Source organism: Ascaphus truei, unplaced genomic scaffold (genome assembly GCF_040206685.1).
Source record: "Ascaphus truei isolate aAscTru1 unplaced genomic scaffold, aAscTru1.hap1 HAP1_SCAFFOLD_1471, whole genome shotgun sequence".
NCBI classification, from domain to species: domain Eukaryota; kingdom Metazoa; phylum Chordata; class Amphibia; order Anura; family Ascaphidae; genus Ascaphus; species Ascaphus truei.
The window spans coordinates 37,144-60,495 of NW_027454357.1; the positions used below are offsets into that span (position 1 = coordinate 37,144).

General features: G+C 47.8%; 2 protein-coding genes across 2 annotated transcripts in view; one reads left to right on the forward strand and one right to left on the reverse strand.

Annotated features, from left to right (window-relative positions):
* The window catches only part of HAUS2 (HAUS augmin like complex subunit 2), a 10,939-nt gene extending 1,021 nt beyond the window's left edge, over positions 1-9,918 (forward strand). Inside the window, exons 2-7 of the mRNA XM_075581664.1 lie at positions 36-128; positions 2,827-2,896; positions 3,698-3,830; positions 5,602-5,710; positions 6,209-6,531; positions 9,066-9,918. Coding sequence (XP_075437779.1) covers positions 36-128; positions 2,827-2,896; positions 3,698-3,830; positions 5,602-5,710; positions 6,209-6,394 — 591 coding nt within the window. The 3' untranslated portion in view covers positions 6,395-6,531; positions 9,066-9,918. The remainder of the gene's footprint in view (positions 1-35; positions 129-2,826; positions 2,897-3,697; positions 3,831-5,601; positions 5,711-6,208; positions 6,532-9,065) is intronic.
* The window catches only part of HEATR4 (HEAT repeat containing 4), a 32,682-nt gene continuing 19,225 nt past the window's right edge, over positions 9,896-23,352 (reverse strand). The window contains exons 11-17 of the mRNA XM_075581667.1: positions 23,039-23,219; positions 22,625-22,694; positions 18,983-19,169; positions 13,866-13,944; positions 13,429-13,600; positions 12,677-12,738; positions 9,896-10,287 (exon numbers count right to left, since the gene is read on the reverse strand). Coding sequence (XP_075437782.1) covers positions 10,105-10,287; positions 12,677-12,738; positions 13,429-13,600; positions 13,866-13,944; positions 18,983-19,169; positions 22,625-22,694; positions 23,039-23,219 — 934 coding nt within the window. The 3' untranslated portion in view covers positions 9,896-10,104. The remainder of the gene's footprint in view (positions 10,288-12,676; positions 12,739-13,428; positions 13,601-13,865; positions 13,945-18,982; positions 19,170-22,624; positions 22,695-23,038; positions 23,220-23,352) is intronic.

Sequence of the window (23,352 nt, forward strand, 5' to 3'; positions counted from 1 at the left end):
GGCACACTCAATCTTTCTTTTTTTACATTAACCAGGAGATACTGGACTGTACACGACAAGAGTCCTCGTGTTTTAGCCACGTGGGAGAACTGGAGCGGATATCTGACATCAAGGCGGAAATAAACCAAGTGAGTCCTTTCCCACTTAATTATGTTGTAAAACCAGTTTCCTTATGCTGGAGAATATTCGAGCCCCTTCGTTGGAATGGGTTGAAGTTGTTCTTTAGTGCTAGGAAGAAGTAGGGAGTACAGAGGCATGTTTCCAAGTCTCCGTAACTATATCAACCAGTCACAGGATGGACCCAATCTCAAGGACACTGGTGCTTAAACTCAGTCCTCAAGAACCCCCAACAGGCCAGGTTTTAAGGATATCTCTGCGTCAGTACAGGTGGCCGTGTCATTTTGATTGAGTCGCTGACGTGGGGATATCCTTTATAACCTGGCCTGTTGGTAGCCCTTGAGGACTGAGTTTGAGCACCACTGCTCTAGGCGCAGATATCCCAACTTCCACCCAAGTGGCTCAATCAAAATGACACAGCCACCTGTACTGACGCATGGATATCCTTTAAACCTGGCCTGTTGGGGGTTCTTGAGGACTGGAGTTAGGAACCACTGCAATAGACCATATGATGGTAGAGTTTGAGGGCCCCTATTCTATCAACTCTGAAGCTGCCGTGTGGCATTTATAGAATTAACCCCTTAGCGAGCTTTAGGTACCTTGGGCTTGATGTATGAAAGGCAAAATTTAGGGGCAAGGCTGTTATTTTGTCGCAAGTTCTTGGTGTATTAATCTTAGTTGCGCCATTTCCAGGCATGTCTGCGTCTGTGACGGGATGAGGTATTTATGGTATTTAAGTGGGAGCGGTTAGAGCGGATTTACATTCCCATACTGGCGCAGGCATATGTATTAAGAAATGTGTGGCTTATGTTGTAGTTGGGTTTTTATAGCGCAGATTACCAACACGGTATGTGTCAAATCCTCCAAAAGTAGAAATACTTTTCATAAATATGTCGCGTTTGAGTCAGGAAAAAAATGCTAATAATTTTTCCCGCAAATGTGTCAGCGCGGACCACTTTCTTCATATATAGACCCCTTAGTTCCAATCACGATCTTCTGAGTCACTAGGGGGGGTATTTTCCTTCTGTTTCTTTGCCATGGCTCCATACCCTTCTGCCTCTCGCTGCACTGTGTCTCTCCTTCTGCCTCTCGCTGCACTGTGTCTCTCCTTCTGCCTCTCGCTGCACTGTCTCTCCTTCTGCCTCTCGCTGCACCGTGTCTCTCCTTCTGCCTCTCGCTGCACTGTGTCTCTCCTTCTGCCTCTCGCTGCACTGTGTCTCTCCTTCTGCCTCTCGCTGCACTGTGTCTCTCCTTCTGCCTCTCGCTGCACTGTGTCTCTCCTTCTGCCTCTCGCTGCACCGTGTCTCTCCTTCTGCCTCTCGCTGCACCGTGTCTCTCCTTCTGCCTCTCGCTGCACCGTGTCTCTCCTTCTGCCTCTCGCTGCACCGTGTCTCTCCTTCTGCCTCTCGCTGCACCGTGTCTCTCCTTCTGCCTCTCGCTGCACTGTGTCTCTCCTTCTGCCTCTCGCTGCACTGTGTCTCTCCTTCTGCCTCTCGCTGCACTGTGTCTCTCCTTCTGCCTCTCGCTGCACTGTGTCTCTCCTTCTGCCTCTCGCTGCACTGTGTCTCTCCTTCTGCCTCTCGCTGCACTGTGTCTCTCCTTCTGCCTCTCGCTGCACTGTGTCTCTCCTTCTGCCTCTCGCTGCACCGTGTCTCTCCTTCTGCCTCTCGCTGCACTGTGTCTCTCCTTCTGCCTCTCGCTGCACTGTGTCTCTCCTTCTGCCTCTCGCTGCACTGTGTCTCTCCTTCTGCCTCTTGCTGCACTGTGTCTCTCCTTCTGAGGCCTCGTTCAGGGTGCCAGAGGCAGGAGTTGGAGGGCGGGCGTTCGCGTGTGTGATCGGCAGTCTGCTGGGCGATGTGTGCACATCATCACCAGCAGACTTTTTCAAGAGTGGAGGAGGCGGGGCTACAGACAGCAGCTTAGGGATCGGTGTTGCTGTCTTGAAATAATTTTCAAGAATGATTTCATTGGCTGCCGAGGTCCCAGTGACGCTGCTGCAGGTTCAAAAAACAACTTGGGTTGTTTATTGAAACTGTAGCCAGCGTCAACTCCGTACTTCGGAGACAGGGAAGCTGCTACCCTGACAACCACAATTCACTTTCAATACATTGTTTCGGATGGCCGCCCGCACGTAAGCACGCCCTCCCTCCGAAGCCAGCACCCTGAACGAGGCCTAAAGCAGCGTGGCAGTTCTATACTGAAGATGTACCTGTTTATTTCCCATGTGCTTTACAGAAGAGCCTGGAGTTAAGCCTAAGGGCTCGTTCAGGGTGCCAGCTGAGGATTCGGAGGGAGGGCGTGAGGGAGGCAGTGCGGGAGTTTGCTGGGCGACATGTGATTATCCCCCAGCAGACTTTTCAGCGTTGGGGAGGGGGCGGGGCTACAGACTGCAGGGTAAGTATCCAAGTTGCAGTCATGAAATCATTCTGAAGAATGATTTCATTGGCTGCCTTGGTCCCTGTGACGCTGCTTCAGCTCCAAAAAACGAAATTTTCGTTTACTGAAGCTGTAGTCAGCGGCAACTCCTGGCTTCGGAGGCAGGGCAGTTGCTACCCTGACAACAAGTATTCAAATTGAATACTTTGTTGCTCACGGCAGCACGCACGTCAGCACGCCCTCCCTCTGAAGCCAGCACCCTGAACGAGGCCTAAAGCAGCGTGGCAGTTCTATACTGAATATGTACCTGTTTATTTCCCATGTGCTTTACAGAAGAGCCTGGAGTTAGAACTGCTGAGACTGGAGCAGGAGACGGCAGATGTTGCACATCCCTTATTCCTCAGTAAGTAGATGACTGGACTTTGCAGTAATGCCCAGTGTGATCAAAGCAGCAGCTTCTACTCAAATACCCCATCTTATCTTTCAAAAAGAAATATGATCTACTACTACTACTTCTACTACTACGTAAACCCCTCCATTCTCCCAAAGCTCAGTCTAATTAATGACCAGTCCTGTTATTAGAACCACCAGCACACATCTCTGGCCGGCCTGCCCTCTTGTTTGGATTTTCTCTCCATTCTTGCATCTCACACTAACTGCTGATAGGATCTATTGCTGTAGGGTAGAGGCAGAAGAATTAGAATTTCAAAGCCCTTAAGATATATTTAGTAGAGCTCTGTATCACTTGGAAGAGGTGAATATCGCTTTGTATTGCAGCACATTTATTTTCTATGGGAACCTTAAACATGAAACACAAGGTGAAGCATCGCTCTGTACAGCTAATGTATGCAGAGAAACCTACAGTATGCATGCATGAGAACTAGGAGTGTTTCTTATGGGCCCTATCCATAGCTCCGAGTGCATGCTTGTTATTTGTATGTATATCTTTATTTATGTATAACACAGAGTGCATGCTTGTTATTTGTATGTATATCTTTATTTATGTATAACACAGAGTGCATGCTTGTTATTTGTATGTATATCTTTATGTATAACACAGAGAGCATGCTATATATACTACTGGCAGTGCAGTTACTGGTGCTCCGTGTGACTGCCACAGGTGGAACGGCTGTCACACGAGGCTCCTGCCTCTGTCAGTGGGACATTGATAGATTACTTCTTTATTCCTTTGTGGCAATTACAGGCCAGAAATGTCAGGCCCTGCAAGCAATGAACATCCACCTCGAAGCCGTGCTTAAGGAGAAGCGGACACTGAGACAGAGACTGGCAAAGCCATTGTGCCAGGAGAACCTGCCTATTGAATCTTCGTACCACAGGTAACATGCAGAGTATATACTGCTCTAGTGTAGTCTAACAATATCCACCTCCTTTCCACATGCCCTGCTCCAGTGCAGTGCATGGCTATATGTAACTCCGTCCCGCTGTCATCTCATCTTATCAGGGAAAGATGCTTCATACCACACTAACCTTTTAACAATGCTCTCTGTAAATGAAATGCAACCTGTGTGATGAACGGAAATGTAAGCATAAGCCCCATACATACTCTGGTCCTATGTGACATGCATAAATGCATGCTAAGCAGCTTCTGTGTATACGTTTACTAAGTAGTGTTCTGCCATAGGACACCTTCCAGACCTGGAAGACACGTTACAATCTGTTGACTTTAATGAGCTGTAAGGTGTCTTATGGCTGAAGAGAAGACTGCTTAGTAAATATGGCCCTATATCCAGACAGTCTGTGCGTGAGTCTGTGCGGGTGTGAGTCTGTGAGGGCGGCTGTGAGTGTGCGTGAGTCTGTGAGGGCGGATGTGAGTGTGCATGAGTCTGTGCGGGCGGGCGTGAGTCTGTGAGGGCGGGCGTGAGTCTATGAGGGCGAGCGTGAGTCTGTGAGGGCGGGCGTGAGTCTGTGAGGGCGGGCGTGAGTCTATGAGGGCGAGCGTGAGTCTGTGAGGGCGGGCGTGAGTCTGTGAATGAGACATCTGTTGGACATCGGCAAGGCCTTAGCCATAGTAGGCGCGTCAGACCTGGAAATAGGTTAGCGCGGCTGTCGCCTGAGCGATGCGTGTCTTCTGTTGACACGCGCGACGGAGAGGATTGGCCGTGACGTCACCTGGCTAAACAATTAAGGTTCGCCCTCATTGGTTCAAACAGCTCACGTGACGCGGCCATCGCGTGAAAAATCAAATGGGTTTGTCTCCTGCAAATCCTGTCGCGCGCCGTGCGGCCGGAAAGGTTCAAGTAAATGCATTTGTTTGTGCCGCTTGCGGTGTCACGCCCACTATGGCCGCGGCATGGCAAGGATTCCATTTAGAAAAGTTTCATGTTTATCTTTGGTTCCTATGCAGCATTTTATTTTTATTTCTTAAAAATTCATATCATTTAATCTGAACGGCATTTTCATTCCCATCTTTTGTAACCCCTTCCCTGCCAGAGTCCTGCAGAGCCTCGCTGTGTAACCCCTTCCCTGCCAGACTTGCTTTGTAATGCATTGAAAGAAATAGCAAACATTTCTTGAAATACAAAATAGCAATATATAAATTATGCCAACAACATCAAGTATCAAAGAAGAACATCCCTCTTATAGATATGTATTACAAAATCAACTTGCATAGGATGACAAGCCCGCGTATCGGAGACGTTTCCGGATCCTTTGTCAAGAATCTCTTAAATATAGTTTTCCTGCGATACTAATGTTATTTGCATAATTTATATATGGCTATTTTTGTATTTCCATACATTTGTGCTGTATTTTCTTTTTCTTCTCCCTCCCTCCTCATTTCTCATATAATTAGTACCTTGGGGAATGGGCAGCGTCCCCTTCTCTTATACTGCTTTTTATGTTGATATTCTGGTACCAGTGAAAGCTGCTACTTTCTGTACATTACCAATTATATATTATTTATCCAATATATTTTCCGTGCTTTAAAAAGATTTTTCTAATGTTTATAGATATGAATATCTATTTTTCTTATTGAATTTGTAAGTACTGTGAACAATATTTTCGCAGCACTGAGTAAAATGGCTGTAAAAGGAGTTTAGCACAGACAGCGACAGTCCGTGACCGCAGGCTCACTTTGCTTCTGTCCAGGTTTCTTGCTGAACTGTTAACGCTGGCTGTGAATTTCATTGAGAAACTGGAAGTCTATCTGCAGACCATCCAGACAATTCCCGGGATACCAGACCGTGCTAATAAAATGGTAAGCTCAATTGCATCCAGTCCCCAGGGAGAAAGGGAGTGATCCCCGAAGAATGATCGTAGGAGCCATTACCTGTGATTACACTTTGTTCTATTTAATATTTGTTTAAATAAAGCGTGGGCTCGCCCCTCTGTTTTAGTTTTTCCATGCTGACCGCTGCTGAGAATTTGACACCTCAATCTATGAACTGCTCTCACATTGGTGCATTAGGATTGGGGCGCTCACTCCAGTCCCCCCCCCAGGTTAGGTTTTGAGAATATCCCAGCTTCAGCACAAGTGGCTCAATTTGAGTCACCTATGCTGAAGCAGGGGCTGATTGAGCCACCTGTGCTGAAGCAGGGATATACTGAACCTGACCTGTTGGGGGGTGGGGGGGGCTTGAGGACTGGAGTTGAGTGCCCCTTCATTAGACTGTTATTGCTACCTACAAGAGAAGGGCAAAGTGGCTTGTTGACCCCCCTCCTATACCCGCAGTGATGCGCCATGGTTTGGTTTCAGGATAATGCTCTGGTGAGAATGGAGTCGCTGGAGGCCGAGATGGAGGAGCTGGCTGAGCAGATCCTGAAGTGGAGAGAGCAGCAAAAGGGTCTGCTCGAGGGCACCTTCCAAAGCCGCGCAGGAGCGGGTTCCAGCTCTATAAACGCAGCGACCTCATACTTATCTATCGAAAACCTCCACCATTAACAGTCCAGCTTCTTCTTATGCATTATATTGTCCGTAGGCTCAGCGGTATCTATCTCTTATGATAAGAGTGAGCCCAGTGTACATGATTCTTGGATATAGGGAGTACTGTAAGTAAGATCCACTTGCATATTAGGCAGGTGTAATGTGTGGGAAGGGAAAGTATCCAATGGCGCCTATATATAATACACTTAAAGGATATATGAAAACCAAGCCTGTTGGCTGATGGACGTAACTCCTCACGTTGTGCTTAAAGAAAAGAGAAAGCACAACACATAGCGTAATACTGAAACTATATACACACAACACTTAACAATACATATAACAGCTGAGAAGTTGATAGGTGAAATATGTAATTTAAAACATTTAATATCAATTATAAATAATATATAATATACATGGACATACAATAAACAGTTATTCTAATAAAAATGATGATAAGGTACTCTGCACCACCGATGGAGATAGTAGCAATGCCTACTCACCAGATGGAGTAGGTAAGTAAGCAGTGGATAAATTTGAGAGTATCCCCTCTCCTTTCTTGAGGCTGCTCCCTGCTGGCTGACGTCTCTGGAATCATGCGGTTGTAAGTCTTCATGCGGGTGCTTCCGCAGCTCGCTTGGACAGCCGCCCAGATGGTATAGAACGGCAACAGCTGATTGTGTACGCTGTCGGCATCAGCAGATCAGTGGGCCCACAGCGGACGTGGACTCAGCGGCAGCAGCCACCCCAGCACGCCGTCGGTATCGGCGGGCTGACTGGTCAGCCGCAAACGTAGATGGTACAAAGCGTGGGGATACTATCACAAAGTGCAGAGTACTAAAAAACGCCACCCTACGCGTTTCGAAAGGCTCTCTGCTTTCTTCCTCAGGGGTTTGTAAAATATGGTGTCCGACAAGGTCCCTTAAATACAAAGTCTGTAATTTAAAGGGATAGTTTCCACCTGCAGTTCAAAGCACTTACGCAATAAGCACAAAGAGAAAGTTCTTGGATTTATCATGCACATGCGCATTGAATTGTTCCTTTAAATTGTATAAAGTGCTGCTGCAAATTGTTATACTCAGCTGTTACAATAAACAAACAATTTAGACATAGACTCATTTTGACACATGACAATAAAACAACATATATAATTACAAATAATGATACATTGGTGCATATATAAAATTACTTAACTATGTGAATAATAGATAGGATGTATCAGTAATTGATACAGCCAATCTGTAACCTATTAATTTTAGTGATTCTGTGATGTACTATAAACTGTGAGTGTACTGTGTATTGAATTAGATTTATAAACTATGTGATTAATTACAAAATATTTAAACAGTGTTCAAACAATTTTAAAAATTGTTTGAACACTGTTTAAATATTTTGTAATTAATCACATAGTTTATAAATCTAATTCAATACACAGTACACTCACAGTTTATAGTACATCACAGAATCACTAAAATTAATAGGTTACAGATTGGCTGTATCAATTACTGATACATCCTATCTATTATTCACATAGTTAAGTAATTTTATATATGCACCAATGTATCATTATTTGTAATTATATATGTTGTTTTATTGTCATGTGTCAAAATGAGTCTATGTCTAAATTGTTTGTTTATTGTAACAGCTGAGTATAACAATTTGCAGCAGCACTTTATACAATTTAAAGGAACAATTCAATGCGCATGTGCATGATAAATCCAAGAACTTTCTCTTTGTGCTTATTGCGTAAGTGCTTTGAACTGCAGGTGGAAACTATCCCTTTAAATTACAGACTTTGTATTTAAGGGACCTTGTCGGACACCATATTTTACAAACCCCTGAGGAAGAAAGCAGAGAGCCTTTCGAAACGCGTAGGGTGGCGTTTTTTAGTACTCTGCACTTTGTGATAGTATCCCCACGCTTTGTACCATCTACGTTTGCGGCTGACCAGTCAGCCCGCCGATACCGACGGCGTGCTGGGGTGGCTGCTGCCGCTGAGTCCACGTCCGCTGTGGGCCCACTGATCTGCTGATGCCGACAGCGTACACAATCAGCTGTTGCCGTTCTATACCATCTGGGCGGCTGTCCAAGCGAGCTGCGGAAGCACCCGCATGAAGACTTACAACCGCATGATTCCAGAGACGTCAGCCAGCAGGGAGCAGCCTCAAGAAAGGAGAGGGGATACTCTCAAATTTATCCACTGCTTACTTACCTACTCCATCTGGTGAGTAGGCATTGCTACTATCTCCATCGGTGGTGCAGAGTACCTTATCATCATTTTTATTAGAATAACTGTTTATTGTATGTCCATGTATATTATATATTATTTATAATTGATATTAAATGTTTTAAATTACATATTTCACCTATCAACTTCTCAGCTGTTATATGTATTGTTAAGTGTTGTGTGTATATAGTTTCAGTATTACGCTATGTGTTGTGCTTTCTCTTTTCTTTAAGCACAACGTGAGGAGTTACGTCCATCAGCCAACAGGCTTGGTTTTCATATATCCTTTAAGTGTATTATATATAGGCGCCATTGGATACTTTCCCTTCCCATACTATTGTTCTGACCAGGGGGTCAGTTTTTGTATCCTAGGCAGCCCCTTATACATGCTTTGCCATTTGTATGTAGGGTGATATACACTTTGTCACTATATTGTGGTTAGCGCTGCCTGTGTTGTTGTTTTAGGTGTAATGTGTATATTATCAGTTTCTCAAAAGAACTCTTGATAAAGTGTTTTTGAACTTAAAGCAGCAAAACGGCTTGCATTAGATTTTTTTTTTTTTTTTTTTAGGATTGAAGCAGGGGGTCTCCGGAGCTGACCTGTGTTCATTTCAGCTACGGGGACCCCCTGCTTCCAGAAAGATGGGGGTGCAGGTATCTCTGCAGCCAGGGAACTTTGTGTGCCTACCGAAATGGCGGCTTAAATGTCCTGCATCACGCAGGCCAATAGGAAGGTGTGACGTCATCCCATGCGGCTTCCTATTGGCAGCGTGAACTGGACATTTAAACTCCAGATACCAGGACCCCCTACAGAGGTAAGCATCTCATGAAGCAGGGGGTCCCACAGCTGAAATTTACATATTGCCGCTCCGCAGACCCCCTGCTTGAAACCTAGAATGGAAAAAAAACACGTGCGAGGTGTTTTGCTGCTTTAAAATGTAAGCTAAACCCACCCTATGAATTGTATTACTAAATTTTATTATAAGCTGCAATTACTTCAGTGGAAACAAAGACTTGGGTGTTTTATTTACTAATGTGCTATGGCTATTATTGATTAACAGCCATTTACTTGTACCGCATTTAGCAGTTGACACTTTAACGAATAAACGCCTTTATAACCAGTGTGAAAACATATGACCAAGACGGAATGGAGCCTTGTGACTGGGTAATAGCACCACCAATGCAGGTAGATGCAAAGTGTGCGTAACATCTGTATATCTGTGGCTTATGCTCAGCCGGACACGCCAACGTTGTATCTCTGCAACATGTTTTATTTTGTATATAACTATTTGTAATAAAGTGTAATGAAGCACCGATATTTCCTTGTTTATTTTTCCATTTTTAGAGTTTCAAAAGTACTTCAATATTTCTTTATTTTTAAACACATTGCTCCAGTCAAGTAAAGCCTGAGAAATAAAACATTTAGCATATTTAAAAAGCAGGTCCCCAAAGAGCTGCCCCTTGCAGTGGTGCCTGGCGGGGTGATGTTGATAAGTCTTCTCCCTCACACTTCTATTTCAGAGGAAGGTTCGGGGGCCAGTCTGCTCCCCTGGGTCAGTCTCGGGTTATAACGCCACATGTCTTTCTTCTGTCCCAGGTGAGCCGCTCTGCCGACTCCCTCAGTACGATATGGGGGCGATTTGACGGTTTTCTGGGAAATGGGTCTTGATTCACTCTCTGAAAGTGCCTAAAATGTACATAATTATTTCAACATTGTAGGCACAGCTTGCAGCTAAGGAACAAAGGCATTTATCTGATGGCAGTATTGTACTTTCCAACACAAATTAACGTTTTACTAGAACTCCAGAAGAGCTACTAAAATTGTGCTTGGTCTACAGCATAAAACTTATCATGAAAGGTTGAAAGACCTCAACATGTACAGCTTGGTGGCGAGAAGGGAGAGGTGGGGGGATAATATGATAGAAACTTTCAAATCAACGGTACAGGAGGGAAGCATATTACAGAGACCATTACTAGAACAACAAACGCTAAAAGCCCCAGTGTTACACCCAACGTGACGAATTATACAGTTACATACTTATCTGTTTATCTTCCCATAAGCAAGATGTCAATGTTCCAAAATTGACAAACGGGGTTCAGTTGATAATAGTAGTTTATTTAAATACATAATATAGTATGATCATACTCATTCAAAAGTCTACAAGTCCACTCTCTCTGCCAGTGAGTGTCCAGGCAGCCTCTTTATACATTCTTGGTACCTTTGTCTAAAACAGTTACTAGGCAGATTATACTAACCACTCCTTAATTCTTAAACCAATCATATTACAGCTCATTAAACCTGGTTAGAACTAGCCTCAAAACAACTATGAATAGGTACCTGGTACTCACTATCACAAGAATATGGGCGTTACTTTAGACACATTCACAAATCAACTTAGGAGCGAAATCTCTCATTTACACACCACATACATTCTTTAACACAAAATGGAAACAAGACAATAGATTTCACAAAATGGAAACTGAACATCACTTTCAATCCTTCTCCAGAGACCCCCCCCCCCCCCAGTCCATTAAAAAAATATATCAACAGTATCTTCATTTTAGCAATATTATTTTGTCAAAGTGAAATCCTAGTAGCTAGCACTCCTTTTGCCACAAATCTAGATGTGGTGAGTTTGGGTTCTGAGTTTACAGGGGCTGTGTGTGTTGGAGGATTATTAGAACAAGCGGTCACACTGTGAAACGAGCGTGGGGGGCTCGGGAAATGTGGGGGAAGTACTTTATCAAGGAAAAGAAGGGTACATCCCTGCAAAGCTGGTGGAGAATAGTGTGATAAAGGAATTCAAACCCACTTTTTGGATCGACCCAGGGCGAGTCTAAATATGAAAGAAAGGCAAGGATAGAATTTGGTGTAAAGTTTCACAACAGATAGGAAAGTGAAAGGCTGACTAAGGCCCAGGTACACAAAGGGGTGCTACACTTTGGCACGCCTTTCTTCCCATCCATATGAGAGCTAAAGCTTAGCACCCCTTTTTGGGGATCTGGGCCAAAGGGTGAAACGTGGTTCTTATCTGCTGTCAATTTCTATGTTTAACATTACAAATGGAATCGGATGAAGAATTAATTCTACTCTGATAATGTCACTATCCCCACCTGGGAGGGAGAGCCAATAACAAGTGAGGGTAAGACCAGCAAAGGATCCTGGGAGAGGAAATAGCCACTGTAGAGGCTCCCTGATACAATGGCAACGCTTTAATATGATGTGTTTAACTCCAAGTAGATTTGGGGCGGGATTGCACCTTGCATTCTTGCCAGTCCATATAAAAGTCATATTATTACAATTAGAAATACATTTATATGACCAACATTAGACCTGGAAAATATCTTGTGCATGTGTACATTATATTATTAGCGCTACTGCTAATAGTACCGTGTACGTGACCCCGAGCACTGAGAATCTGATGATGCACGGTGAGTGCTCATTTGCACATCATTACCCAGAATCGCTGGCTGCAGTTGAAGCTTTGTAGGCTAAGGCTTCGTCCCTGGTGGCTGCGTGCGTGACGGTGTGTGCACAAGGTACAGCCCTCTATGGGGCCGGGCCCAGTAGCTGTCTGCGCGCGCCTGCACAATGCGCGATGGCCTTTGCCAAAAGACAAGAATTTTCTCTTTTGGCGCACTGGCCGAGCAATGGCCACGTCACGGCGGCGGTTCAGCCAATGAGGGCGAACCAGCCGCGTGATGTCATGGCTGCGCCCCCGCCACGCCCCCCCAGTCGCGAGTGATCTGAAGTCCATCAGATCGCTCGGCTGGAGAAGGAGAGCGCCGGGAAGCGCTCCATCACCCGCGCACTGGGGCCGTAGCCTAAGAGATAACAGGGAAGGGCAGGGTTGCAGACGTGTCTAAGCCATGTGAAATGTGCCACACGTGGTATGTTTATATTATACTATAGAAAACTGTACATACATTTTCATGATTTGTATACGTTTTAAACATTGGTATAATTTGAATACGTTTTTTTACATAGTGAATGTCTATAGATGATGAGTTCTAGCCCTAGGGCTTCAAGTCACACACCCCCTGCTAACAGAAGACACTCTCGTCCCATACTGTACCTGCAGCTCAGAGTCCGAGCTCCCGTCCTCTATTGCAGTCATGGTAAAGGGGCATGTTTGGCCTATAAATGGAGATTAAAAAAAATGAACAAAGGAGAAGACTTCATTGCATGTGAAGCTTCTTAAACACGACTGGAATCCGCTCAGTGAAATGTTGTTCTTTGCTAACCAATGCCTAGTTGTTAAAGATGGATTCATTCTTCACTCGGATGTTACTTGTGTCTTTAAATCTTTGTTTTTTTACTTGATAATTGTACCCTTCTGATTATTTGAAAGGGCAATCTTAACCCTGTCAATGCCAGAGGGGCCTGCAATGCAATGTGGACCCCTCTGGCAGTGAAAGGGTTTCTTTTATAATGAAACGTGCAGAAGAAATGTTTGGAGGATTTAGGGGGCAGGAAATAGAAGCTATAACTCATCGCAGAAGCCTTCAGTTTGTGTCTCCCTATTCTACACATAATGCATGACAAAAACAACAACATCTATATCATAGCGTGATAAAAACAGGCGTTTAGAAATGTGATGAGGTTTTTCTATGTAATATTAGTTTTGATGGTATAGAAATACTCGGCCGCATTTTCAGGGCTGAACTATTTATTGCCTCTTAAGTGAATGCGGTTAAATGAAGTACTGCCTTAAAGATGGCTGCAAAAGCGCAGCTACTTTCAGCTGCATCATATAGCGCGGAGCAGCTTGCCTTGCGGCCGGGCGGTGGTCATTATGGCACAGGTGTTAAGAAATAAAGATTTTACCGGAGAACGCTTTGTCAACAACGCTCCAAAAAAACTTGGGCTTATGGAGCTTGCGTCTCCAGTCGGGCGTCCTCCGGACCAACCCTTCCATCTTCTGGCACCCTGTTCTCAGAGCCTCGTTAAATTTCAGCACGTTGGGGATCAATATTTCCTTTTTGCACAGCCTGGACATCTGGGGTAACACACCAATGCAAAATGGTATCTAAGCGAAGCCAGACTATCTCCCAGTTAAAATGTTGGGTGGGAAGGTTGGTATATGGAGGAATGGTAACCAAACTACAACAGTGTCAAAGCACTGGGCACAATCCCAGGTATGTCACCACATTACCATCCCTCTGGTGACATACCTGGGAGAGGCAGTTGCTTGCAGTGTCCCCTGCTGCACGGTGTGTGATTTGTCACCTGCAGTGTCCCCAGAGATAGGATGTCACATCTACCTGCTGCTTGATCTTTAAAATCATCTCCTGACTCCCCTGGAGCTCCATGTTTAGGGCAACCAGCGTCCGTACCACCTCCCTAAATAGATGGAGAAGGCATCGTTTTATTGTAACCATTCTGAAATAAAACAAGAAGTCTATGCAATTGTAATTCCATCGTATCCCTGCCGCTTCCTGACATCTTGCACCAACAATAACCTTCACGTGACCTCTAACTACACCTATGCCTGGTCCTTCACTGCACTGACTCTTTGTAATACTTACTGCCCTAATTAATAATATTAATAGCATGTTCTTGTATAGCGCTGCTCGTTTTACGTAGCGCTTTATTTACAGAGACACTTTGCAGGCACAAGTCCCTGCCCCGTGGAGCTTACAATCTATGTTTTTGGTGCCTGAGGCACAGGGAGATAAAGTGACTTGCCCAAGGTCACATGGAGCCAACACCGGGAATTGAACTATGTTCCCCTGCTTCAAACTCAAAGTGCCAGTCAGTGTCTTTACTCACTGAGCCATTCCTCCCGTACTTCTACAATTACTGCACACAGCCCTACCTGCTCCTGTCCTATCTGTAACCGGGACTGCTCACAATTACTGCACACAGCCCTACCTGCTCCTGTCCTATCTGTAACCGGGACTGCTCACTGTTATGCCTCACATTGCTTCTAACGCGTATTGACCTAACGCTAAGTGTCACTGCCCATTAGTATCATTTACCTTTTACTGTCTGTCCTGATAATAGATTGTCTGATCGAAGAAGATCAGGATAGATCCCAAAATGTTGCGCTCAGCCTGATCAAATATTATTTCCAATAACCTATAGTAGGTGTTGTATACGAATTATTTTCTAGGCTACAATAGGACTAGTAGAGAGACTGGTCACAGTTACTACCTCTCAGGGGATAATATATAACACAAAATAATAACATTTTATTGAACAAATATCAAACTCTGATGTGTACTTTATTTACATAGTGAATATATAAAACCCTGGTGGTGAGGGACCGGATATGATAGCACAGGGGTTGGGAAAATATGATGGGCTGTGATACGCTGCTACATCACACAAAATCTTGGTATCTTATACTATATTAGTGAAAGCACTGTATGTTTGCCTGCCTGGATGTCCGGTGTCCCTAGGGGAAATCTCATTGGTCCCTTGGCCTGCCCCCGCACACCTCTCATTGGCCTGAGGCGGAGTGACGGGCCAAAGGACACACAAGGACACACACACACACACACGGACGGGGACACACACACACAATCCCCTCCCGGTGCCCCTCACTCTCCCCCGTCAGCTGGACCGCACCTCAACCACCCTCCCTGTGCCCGAACTTACCCGGAGTCCCGTGTACACACACACACACACACACATTCCCACCCCCCCCAAGCTCACACACACCTCACCCCCCCCCCCCAAGCTCATCCCCCCCCAAGCTCACACCCCCCCAAGCTCACACCCCGGCGCCGCTACAGTCAGCGGGGGAGCGGAGCGAGCGCCCGGGACACACGCGGGGGAGCGGCCACAACACGCGGCCTCCCGCCTCACATCCACGTGGGAGCGGCCGGATGAGTGAGGCAGCGGCCGGATCAGTGAGGCAGCGGCCGGATGAGTGAGGCAGCGGCCGGATCAGTGAGGCAGCGGCAGGATGAGTGAGGCAGCGGCAGGACGGGTGAGCTCCCCCCCCCTCCACATGCTACGTGCTGCTCTTGCCCCTCCGCTCCCGGCTGCCCCCTGTCACCGCGTGACAGGCCGCGGGACGTGAGATGGGAGGGGGGATGCCCCTCCGCTCCCGGCTCCCCCCTGTCACCGCGTGACAGGCCGCGGGACGTGAGATGGGAGGGGGGATGCCCCTCCGCTCCCGGCTCCCCCCCTGTCACCGTGTGACAGGCCGCGGGACGTGAGATGGGAGGGGGGATGCCCCTCCGCTCCCGGCTCTCCCCTGTCACCGCGTGACAGGCCGCGGGACGTGAGATGGGAGGGAGGATGCCCCTCCGCTCCCGGCTCCCCCCCTGTCACCGCGTGACAGGCCGCGGGATGTGAGATGGGAGGGGGGGTGCCCCTCCGGTCCCGGCTCCCCCTTGGCCGCGGGACGTGAGATGGGAGGGGGGATGCCCCTCCGGTCCCGGCTCCCCCCTGTCACCGCGTGACAGGCCGCGGGATGGGAGGGGGGATGCCCCTCCGGTCCCGGCTCCCCCTGTCACCGCGTGACAGGCCGTGGGACGTGAGATGGGAGGGGGGATGCCCCTCCGGTCCCCGCTTCACCTTCTCCCCACCGTTGTCCCCGCTGCCTGCGCAGGAGGAGGGGGGGGAGCGGGTGTTGGTGCTGGTGTGTGTAATTGTGTGAGACTGTGTGTGAGTGTCTGTGACTGTAAGTGTGTGTAAGTGTCTGTGACTGTGTGAAACTGTGTGTAAGTGTCTGTGACTGTGTGTGACTGTGTGTAACTGTGTGTGACAGTGTATGTAAGTGTTTCACAGTGTGAGAGTGTGTGAGTGTGTGTAAGTCTGTGTAAGTGTCTATGACTGTGTGAAACTGTTTGAAACTGTGAAAGTGTGTGTGACTGTGTGTGAGTGTGTGTAACTGTCTGTGATTGTCTGTAACTGTGTGTGTGTGTGTGTGTGTGTGTGTGTGTGTGTGTGTGTGTGTGTGTGTGTGTGTGTGTGTGTGTGTGTGTGTGTGTGTGTGTGTGTGTGTGTGTGTTGCACTGTGTGTAAGTCTGTGTAAGTGTCTATGACTGTGTGAAACTGTTTGAAACTGTGAAAGTGTGTGTGACTGTGTGTGAGTGTGTGTAACTGTCTGTGATTGTCTGTAACTGTGTGTGTGTGTGTGTGTGTGTGTGTGTGTGTGTGTGTGTGTGTGTGTGTGTGTGTGTGTGTGTGTGTGTGTGTGTGTGTGTGTGTGTGGTGCACTGTGCAGTGTGAGCAATGAGCAGTGTGTCAGTGTGTGCAGTGTGAGCAATGACCACTGTGTGTGCAGTGTGCAGTGTGTGTCACTGTGAGCAGTGTGTGTGCAGTGTGTGCAGTGTGTGCAGTGTGTGCAGTGTGAGCAATGAGCAGTGTGTGTGCACGGTGTGCAGTGTGACCAATGAGCAGTGTGTGTGCAGTATGCAGTGTGTGTCAGTCTGAGCAGTGTGTGTGCAGTGTGCAGTGTGACCATTGAGCAGTGTGTGTGCAGTATGCAGTGTGTGCAGTGTGAGCAGTGTGTGTGCAGTGTGCAGTGTGTCAGTGTGAGCAATGATCTGTGTGTGTGTGTGTGCAGTGTGTGTGCAGTGTGTGTCAGTGTGACCAGTGTGTGTGCAGTGTGCAGTGTGTGTCAGTGTGAGCTGTGTGTGCGCAGTGTGCGTCAGTGCGACCAATGAGCAGTGTGTGTGCAGTGTGTGTGTGCAGTGTGCAGTGTGAACAATGAGCAGTGTGTGTCAGTGTGAGCACGGTTCACATCCCGGGCAACGCCGGGTCTCTCAGCTAGTATAATATATACTTGGTTGTAAGATTGCAGTCGAGTGTACTTAGTGGTATGGTAGACACAAATGTGGCAGAATAGCTAATAAGAAAACCTGCGATCACAGATACAAGGATCAATACTAGCTCATAACATCTTGCCCCTGTGTTGCGATAGAGCAATGTTGTAGTAATATGTCTAACCACCAAGTAGAATACATAATAACCTTATTGTATATATTATTATTGTGACTGATGTGTAATAATGCCATCTGCTAGTATTTTGAAGTATTTAATTCAGTATAATATTTATACATACATACCAGTATAATCTGCAATTTAATTTTATCTAGCAGACAGTTATTTTGTCCGATGTGTACAGAAGAAAACAGATCAAACACAGAGTGATCAGGGATACAATTTCCAGTCACTGATCATTAGTGCATATACTGTCTCAATGAAAACACAGTGTGCTGGCAGTAGATAAGGTAAGTTTATACTCATACACTCCGCTGACTCGGCGGTCAGAAAGGGTAATCAAACGCAGCAGCGTTCACTGTAACCTACTGTAATTCAGTTTCTTTCTGAAACTGTCCTGACCTGTCACTGCCCTAATTATATTATCCCTCATGGTAAAAAAAAAAAGGAAATCTAGCACACCAAATAAACATTGCATGCATGTGAGTGAGTATAACCATGGATCTGCACACAATCAATAAATAATGATGTGGTTCCTCCTGATGACCGAAATTGACCAATTCTATGTTAAAATAAATATAGGGTCAAGTTATAAAAAAAAAAAAAAAAAAAAAAAAAATATAGGAGTTATTTGAATGTTTGATGTGCTCTCTCTAGACCAGGGGTTCGCAAACTGGGGGGCCCAGGGAGAAAACTTTGCGTACTCTAGATTTTCATCAGTATCCCTCATTTTGCAGCCAGGTCCCTCATTCTCCTTTATAACCCACACTACTGCTGCCATGGGCCATCCTCATGAAGGTCAGACTGTAACAGGGGAGTTATCCCTGTTCAAGTAATGTGCCTCTAATCCAGCAGTATGTTGGTTAACTGCTGGTAGTCAATTAACAAACACCACCTGCCTGATTAGATTGCTTACAAAAGCCTGTCTTTTGAGACAGGAAGTGAGACTCCTTAGCTCATACCTGAGCTGACCTTGGAGACAGAGCAGAGATTATCTTTGACTCTCACAACTTGTCTTGAGCTCTGCCAGAAGACACAGCAGTGCTGCTTTCAAGACACAATGAAAACTTCTAAACCTGAATGTTGACACACCCTGCGGAAAAGGGAGCTGAACCAGGGACAGAGAAGATTTTCCCTCCAAACCACAAGGAACAGATAAGACTTTCATTTATGAGACTTCTTATATCTGCTTATTTCATGCTATATGTTTTGGGGCTGGGAGACATGCTTATCTAAGGGAGTTGTGAACCGCATAGTATTTCACTAGAAATACTCCCAAGTGAATAGAAGCTTTGTTTACCCCTTGTTTGGATGGTTTCCTGATATTAAGGAAACAGGCGCAATAAAAAGCCTTATTTAATTTCACAATAACGAGTCTCCCTTGCATACCTCTGTGAGCGTCCGCCCACACAGACCTAAAAGGGCTCCTTGATATTCCTTACTTTCAGCCCTGCCACCCTCGGGGGGACAGGAGACTCACCTTCTCACGCGCTCACGAGGCTCCACAATCAGCCTATCCTGTAACACATACTGAACTTCAGTGTCACACATCCGCAGGGTTGCGAGGCAGTGGCACGCTTCTATGCACACCCCCGTCTCCTCACTTTCCACGGCCCGCAACAGAAGCTCTTTCAGCCGGGCCGTTACATGTCCAATTTCGCCTGCGGCTGGAGAAAAAGTGAAGGTTTAATTCACATCATTGTGTTTGCTTCCACCATGTCTGAAAGGAAGCTGTTCCATGCTTCCACTACATCTTCAGTGAAGAAGAACTCTCTCACGTATAACGTTCACACAGTATAGGAGGTGAGCTGCAACAGTTTTATTAACTAACATGTTTTAAACATCTGCCTGGAGGAGAGAAGCACATGTAGAGAGTATTGTAAATAGTTAGACCAGGGTAGGTGTCCCTGTTGTTTGTTTTCATAGATAGGGAAGTGCCCTTGGAGTTAGCCTCCCAAGAATGTAGGACTAACAGATGTACTGGTCCCAGTTGGGAGGCCTGTGTTCCCTTAGGGTTACCCCAACTGGTAGACCTGGTTCCAGTAGAGAGACAGTAGCTTGGATTCCCTGGACACATCCCCTTGGTGAGCATCCCGAGGCAGTGATGTGAGGGACATATTTGAGAAGGGCCACGTCTGCAATCCCAGCAGTAAAGCGCTGCCAATAGGATGGGCAGAGTATTGATCCCAAGGCCTTATCAACAAAGAGATAAAAGGGTAGCCCAAGCAGGGGCCCAGAAAGTACAATGAGAGAATGTATCAGGATGAATAAGCTGCTATGTATTACCAGACAACTACATTCATGTTCAAAGACTGTGCCTCTCCGGGAATGCATTAATGCATCTGGAGAAGAAGTATATATCCATGAAATATAAATAAACATTCTGTTCATAACTATAAAGTTCCTGGCGCCCATACTTTCTACATCATCACCCAGCTGCACGGACCCAGCACCTGGATAAGGTAATACACTGAGTGGGCCAATAACAGATACTATCCGATGCACACTTCGTAGGAGCCGGGGAGGGAGGGTTACCTAATGAATGTGGCTGCTTGCCACCGGGTGAGACTTGTCTGGTGGAGTCTCCAAAATGCCCTCCACATAAGGCTTTGGTCCCGCTGCGGCCTGCGGCGCGCGCGGCCGCGGGCCACCACCTCCTTTCCTCCAGTTTGGAGGTCCCTGCTGGCTCCTTCCGGCGTGGCTGACTGCGTGCTGTGACGTGTCAGCCAGCTGGAGCTACAAGGAGCTTGTGGTTTCGGCGAGTGCCGTGTCACGTGGCATGCAAGGGAACCAATCATGGATTGGATCCCAGCAGCCAATCCGATTTCCCCACCCCCCTGCTCTGGTCCCCCCGTTCCGATTTCCCCCCTCTGCTCCGATCCCCCGTTCTGATTTCCCTCCTTGCTCCGATATCCCCGTGTCTATTTGTGTGTGCCTAAGTGCCTGTGCGCCTGTGCGTGGGGCTAAGTGCCTGTGCGAAGGGCTGAGTGCCTGTGCGTGGGGCTGAAGGGCTGAGTGCCTGTGCGTGGGGCTGAAGGGCTGAGTGCCTGTGCGTGGGGCTGAAGCGCTGAGTGCCTGTGCGTGGGGCTAAGTGCCTGTGCGAAGGGCTGAGTGCCTGTGCGCCTGTGCGTGGGGCTAAGTGCCTGTGCGTGGGGCTAAGTGCCTGTGCGTGGGGCTGAAGCGCTGAGTGCCTGTGCGTGGGGCTAAGTGCCTGTGCGAAGGGCTGAGTGCCTGTGCGTGGGGCTGAAGGGCTGAGTGCCTGTGCGTGGGGCTAAGTGCCTGTGCGAAGGGCTGAGTGCCTGTGCGTGGGGCTGAAGGGCTGAGTGCCTGTGCGTGGGGCTAAGTGCCTGTGCGAAGGGCTGAGTGCCTGTGCGTGGGGCTGAAGGGCTGAGTGCCTGTGCGTGGGGCTAAGTGCCTGTGCGAAGGGCTGAGTGCCTGTGCGTGGGGCTGAAGGGCTGAGTGCCTGTGCGTGGGGCTGAAGGGCTGAGTGCCTGTGCGTGGGGCTAAGTGCCTGTGCGTGGGGCTGAAGCGCTGAGTGCCTGTGCGTGGGGCTAAGTGCCTGTGCGAAGGGCTAAGTGCCTGTGCGAAGGGCTGAGTGCCTGTGCGTGGGGCTGAAGGGCTGAGTGCCTGTGCGTGGGGCTAAGTGCCTGTGCGAAGGGCTGAGTGCCTGTGCGTGGGGCTAAGTGCCTGTGCGAAGGGCTGAGTGCCTGTGCGTGGGGCTGAGGGGCTGAGTGCCTGTGCGTGGGGCTGAGGGGCTGAGTGCCTGTGCGTGGGGCTGAGGGGCTGAGTGCCTGTGCGAGGGGCTGAGTGCCTGTGCGAGGGGCTGAGTGCCTGTGCGAGGGGCTGAGTGCCTGTGCGAGGGGCTGAGTGCCTGTGCGAAGGGCTGAGGGGCTCAGTGGCTGTGCGAGGGGCTGAGTGCCTGTGCATGGGGCTGAGGGGCTGAGTGCCTGTGCGAGGGGCTGAGTGCCTGTGCGAGGGGCTGAGTGCCTGTGCGAGGGGCTGAGGGGCTGTCTGCAGTGCTGCGCTGTTTGTGTTTGTGTGATGGTCCCGTCCCCTCACGTCATGGCCGCACCCCCCCCACCCGTTTTGGCAACGCCCCCACAACGCCGGAAAAATTTCACTGCAGACCGCAGATCGCGGTGCAGTAAATTGCACGCGCCGCCGGCAAGCAAGGGCAAGGTGGCCGTGCAGGCGCGTGCAGCGGGGCCTTAGGCGTGGCACATTGCCCTCCTAGTGCCCAAGACTACATTCATTTGGTAGACAATTCTAATCGAGCTGAAGCCCAGAACAGTTTCCTTATCAACGTTTCCATCTGTAAGGAATCGGGAACACGTCCACTGCGGTGTGTTCCCTCCATCCCTGCTGCTCTACACACCTCCGCGCCGCTTACACTAGCCCCACGTAGAGGACTTTGTACTCTACCACAGAGCTTGGCTCCGCCACACGCGACGTGCGCCCTTCAAGCGCGGCGTGCACACGTGACGTTCGTGCACCGCTCCCCAGCTTCGAGGCAAATCTGTTTATCTCCCCCACCTGTCTCCTGCACCTTGCAGCCAATCCCTGCTCCCGCTGGGGCCGCGCCTCCACTCCTCCCCTCAGTCCCATTGTGCTTCACTGCTACTTAATCTCAGCTGTCCCACTCATTCCTTGCTGAGCATAGTTCACGGTAGCCTTGTGTTCCCACGTCCCTGCCTTGCCTTGTACCTCTGTGTTTAACTCTATTGCTGCTTGTTTCTCCTGTGTACCGACCCGGCTTCACTTTAGGACCTCTCTCTGGATTACAGACTCCGTCTTGCCTCTGATCATCCGCATTTCTCAATCCCAGACCGTGGCTATCGGACTAACTACCTTCCTACTGGCTCCAATCCCTGATCACGGCACTCCGGACACTTACTACTCTCCTGGCACCTACCTACGACTTCAGCAAGTAACCAGACTAACCCACTCTCTCCAATCCAGATCTGGCAATCTTGACTATCCACCCTCCAGGCGCGCCTCCACTGCTGTGGGTGCACAGTTTAATACTTTCCCACCTCCGTACCTGGGTCCCACCTTGTTCGTGGTGAGCGCAAGCGCAAGCGTTACACCATCAAAGGGTATGAATGGCCTATCACTAACTAACCTTTAAAGGCGAAGGCCCGGATTATCCAGATTGGATCACTCTGAATTAGCTGATAGAGGCAGTTAAACACCTGGAATAAGGAAGCAACACACCTGCTTAGATTGGAGTAGTTAAACCTATAGAGTGCGCGTTCTGCACTGTGCTAATCTTCCTAAATAGCCTTTATGTCGTGTGCTGTAAACCCAGTCCCCACACAGTCTGCAGGATTTTTACTAAAAAGGGCATGAATGGCACTACTAAACAATGAAATAATATAGATGTCTTCAGTGATAGAGAAACCTACAGCGCATTGGTTTAATCTGAGCTCCACTGTCCCCTCTCCTCTAACACTTATGTTAGAGCTATAGGTTTTAAGCTATAGGTTTTAAGAGCTGAGCTGTAGCTCATTTTACTGTATAACTCTCATAGGATCACCATCTCATCTTTGATCCGCAGAACCCCGGCGGTCAGACAGGCTTCTCTGCGGACGGCTACAAAGTCATTGGAAAAGCACTGGAGGAATCCAGGCAGCAGCTGGGGTGTCATGAGCCGTAGCCAGCCAATGAGAGAAAGAGCTTCCACTCTGGCCCGCCAGTTTCCTCTCTGCAAATTCTCTCTGAAAAGGTCAGAAACAGAACAGTAATGAACCAATAATGACTTTGTAACACAGTTAATTTAAGTAAAGAAGACCTTGGGCCTGTGAAATTAAATCTTTGGGCTTGTGTTATGTTGATTGCGAAAGGCAATAA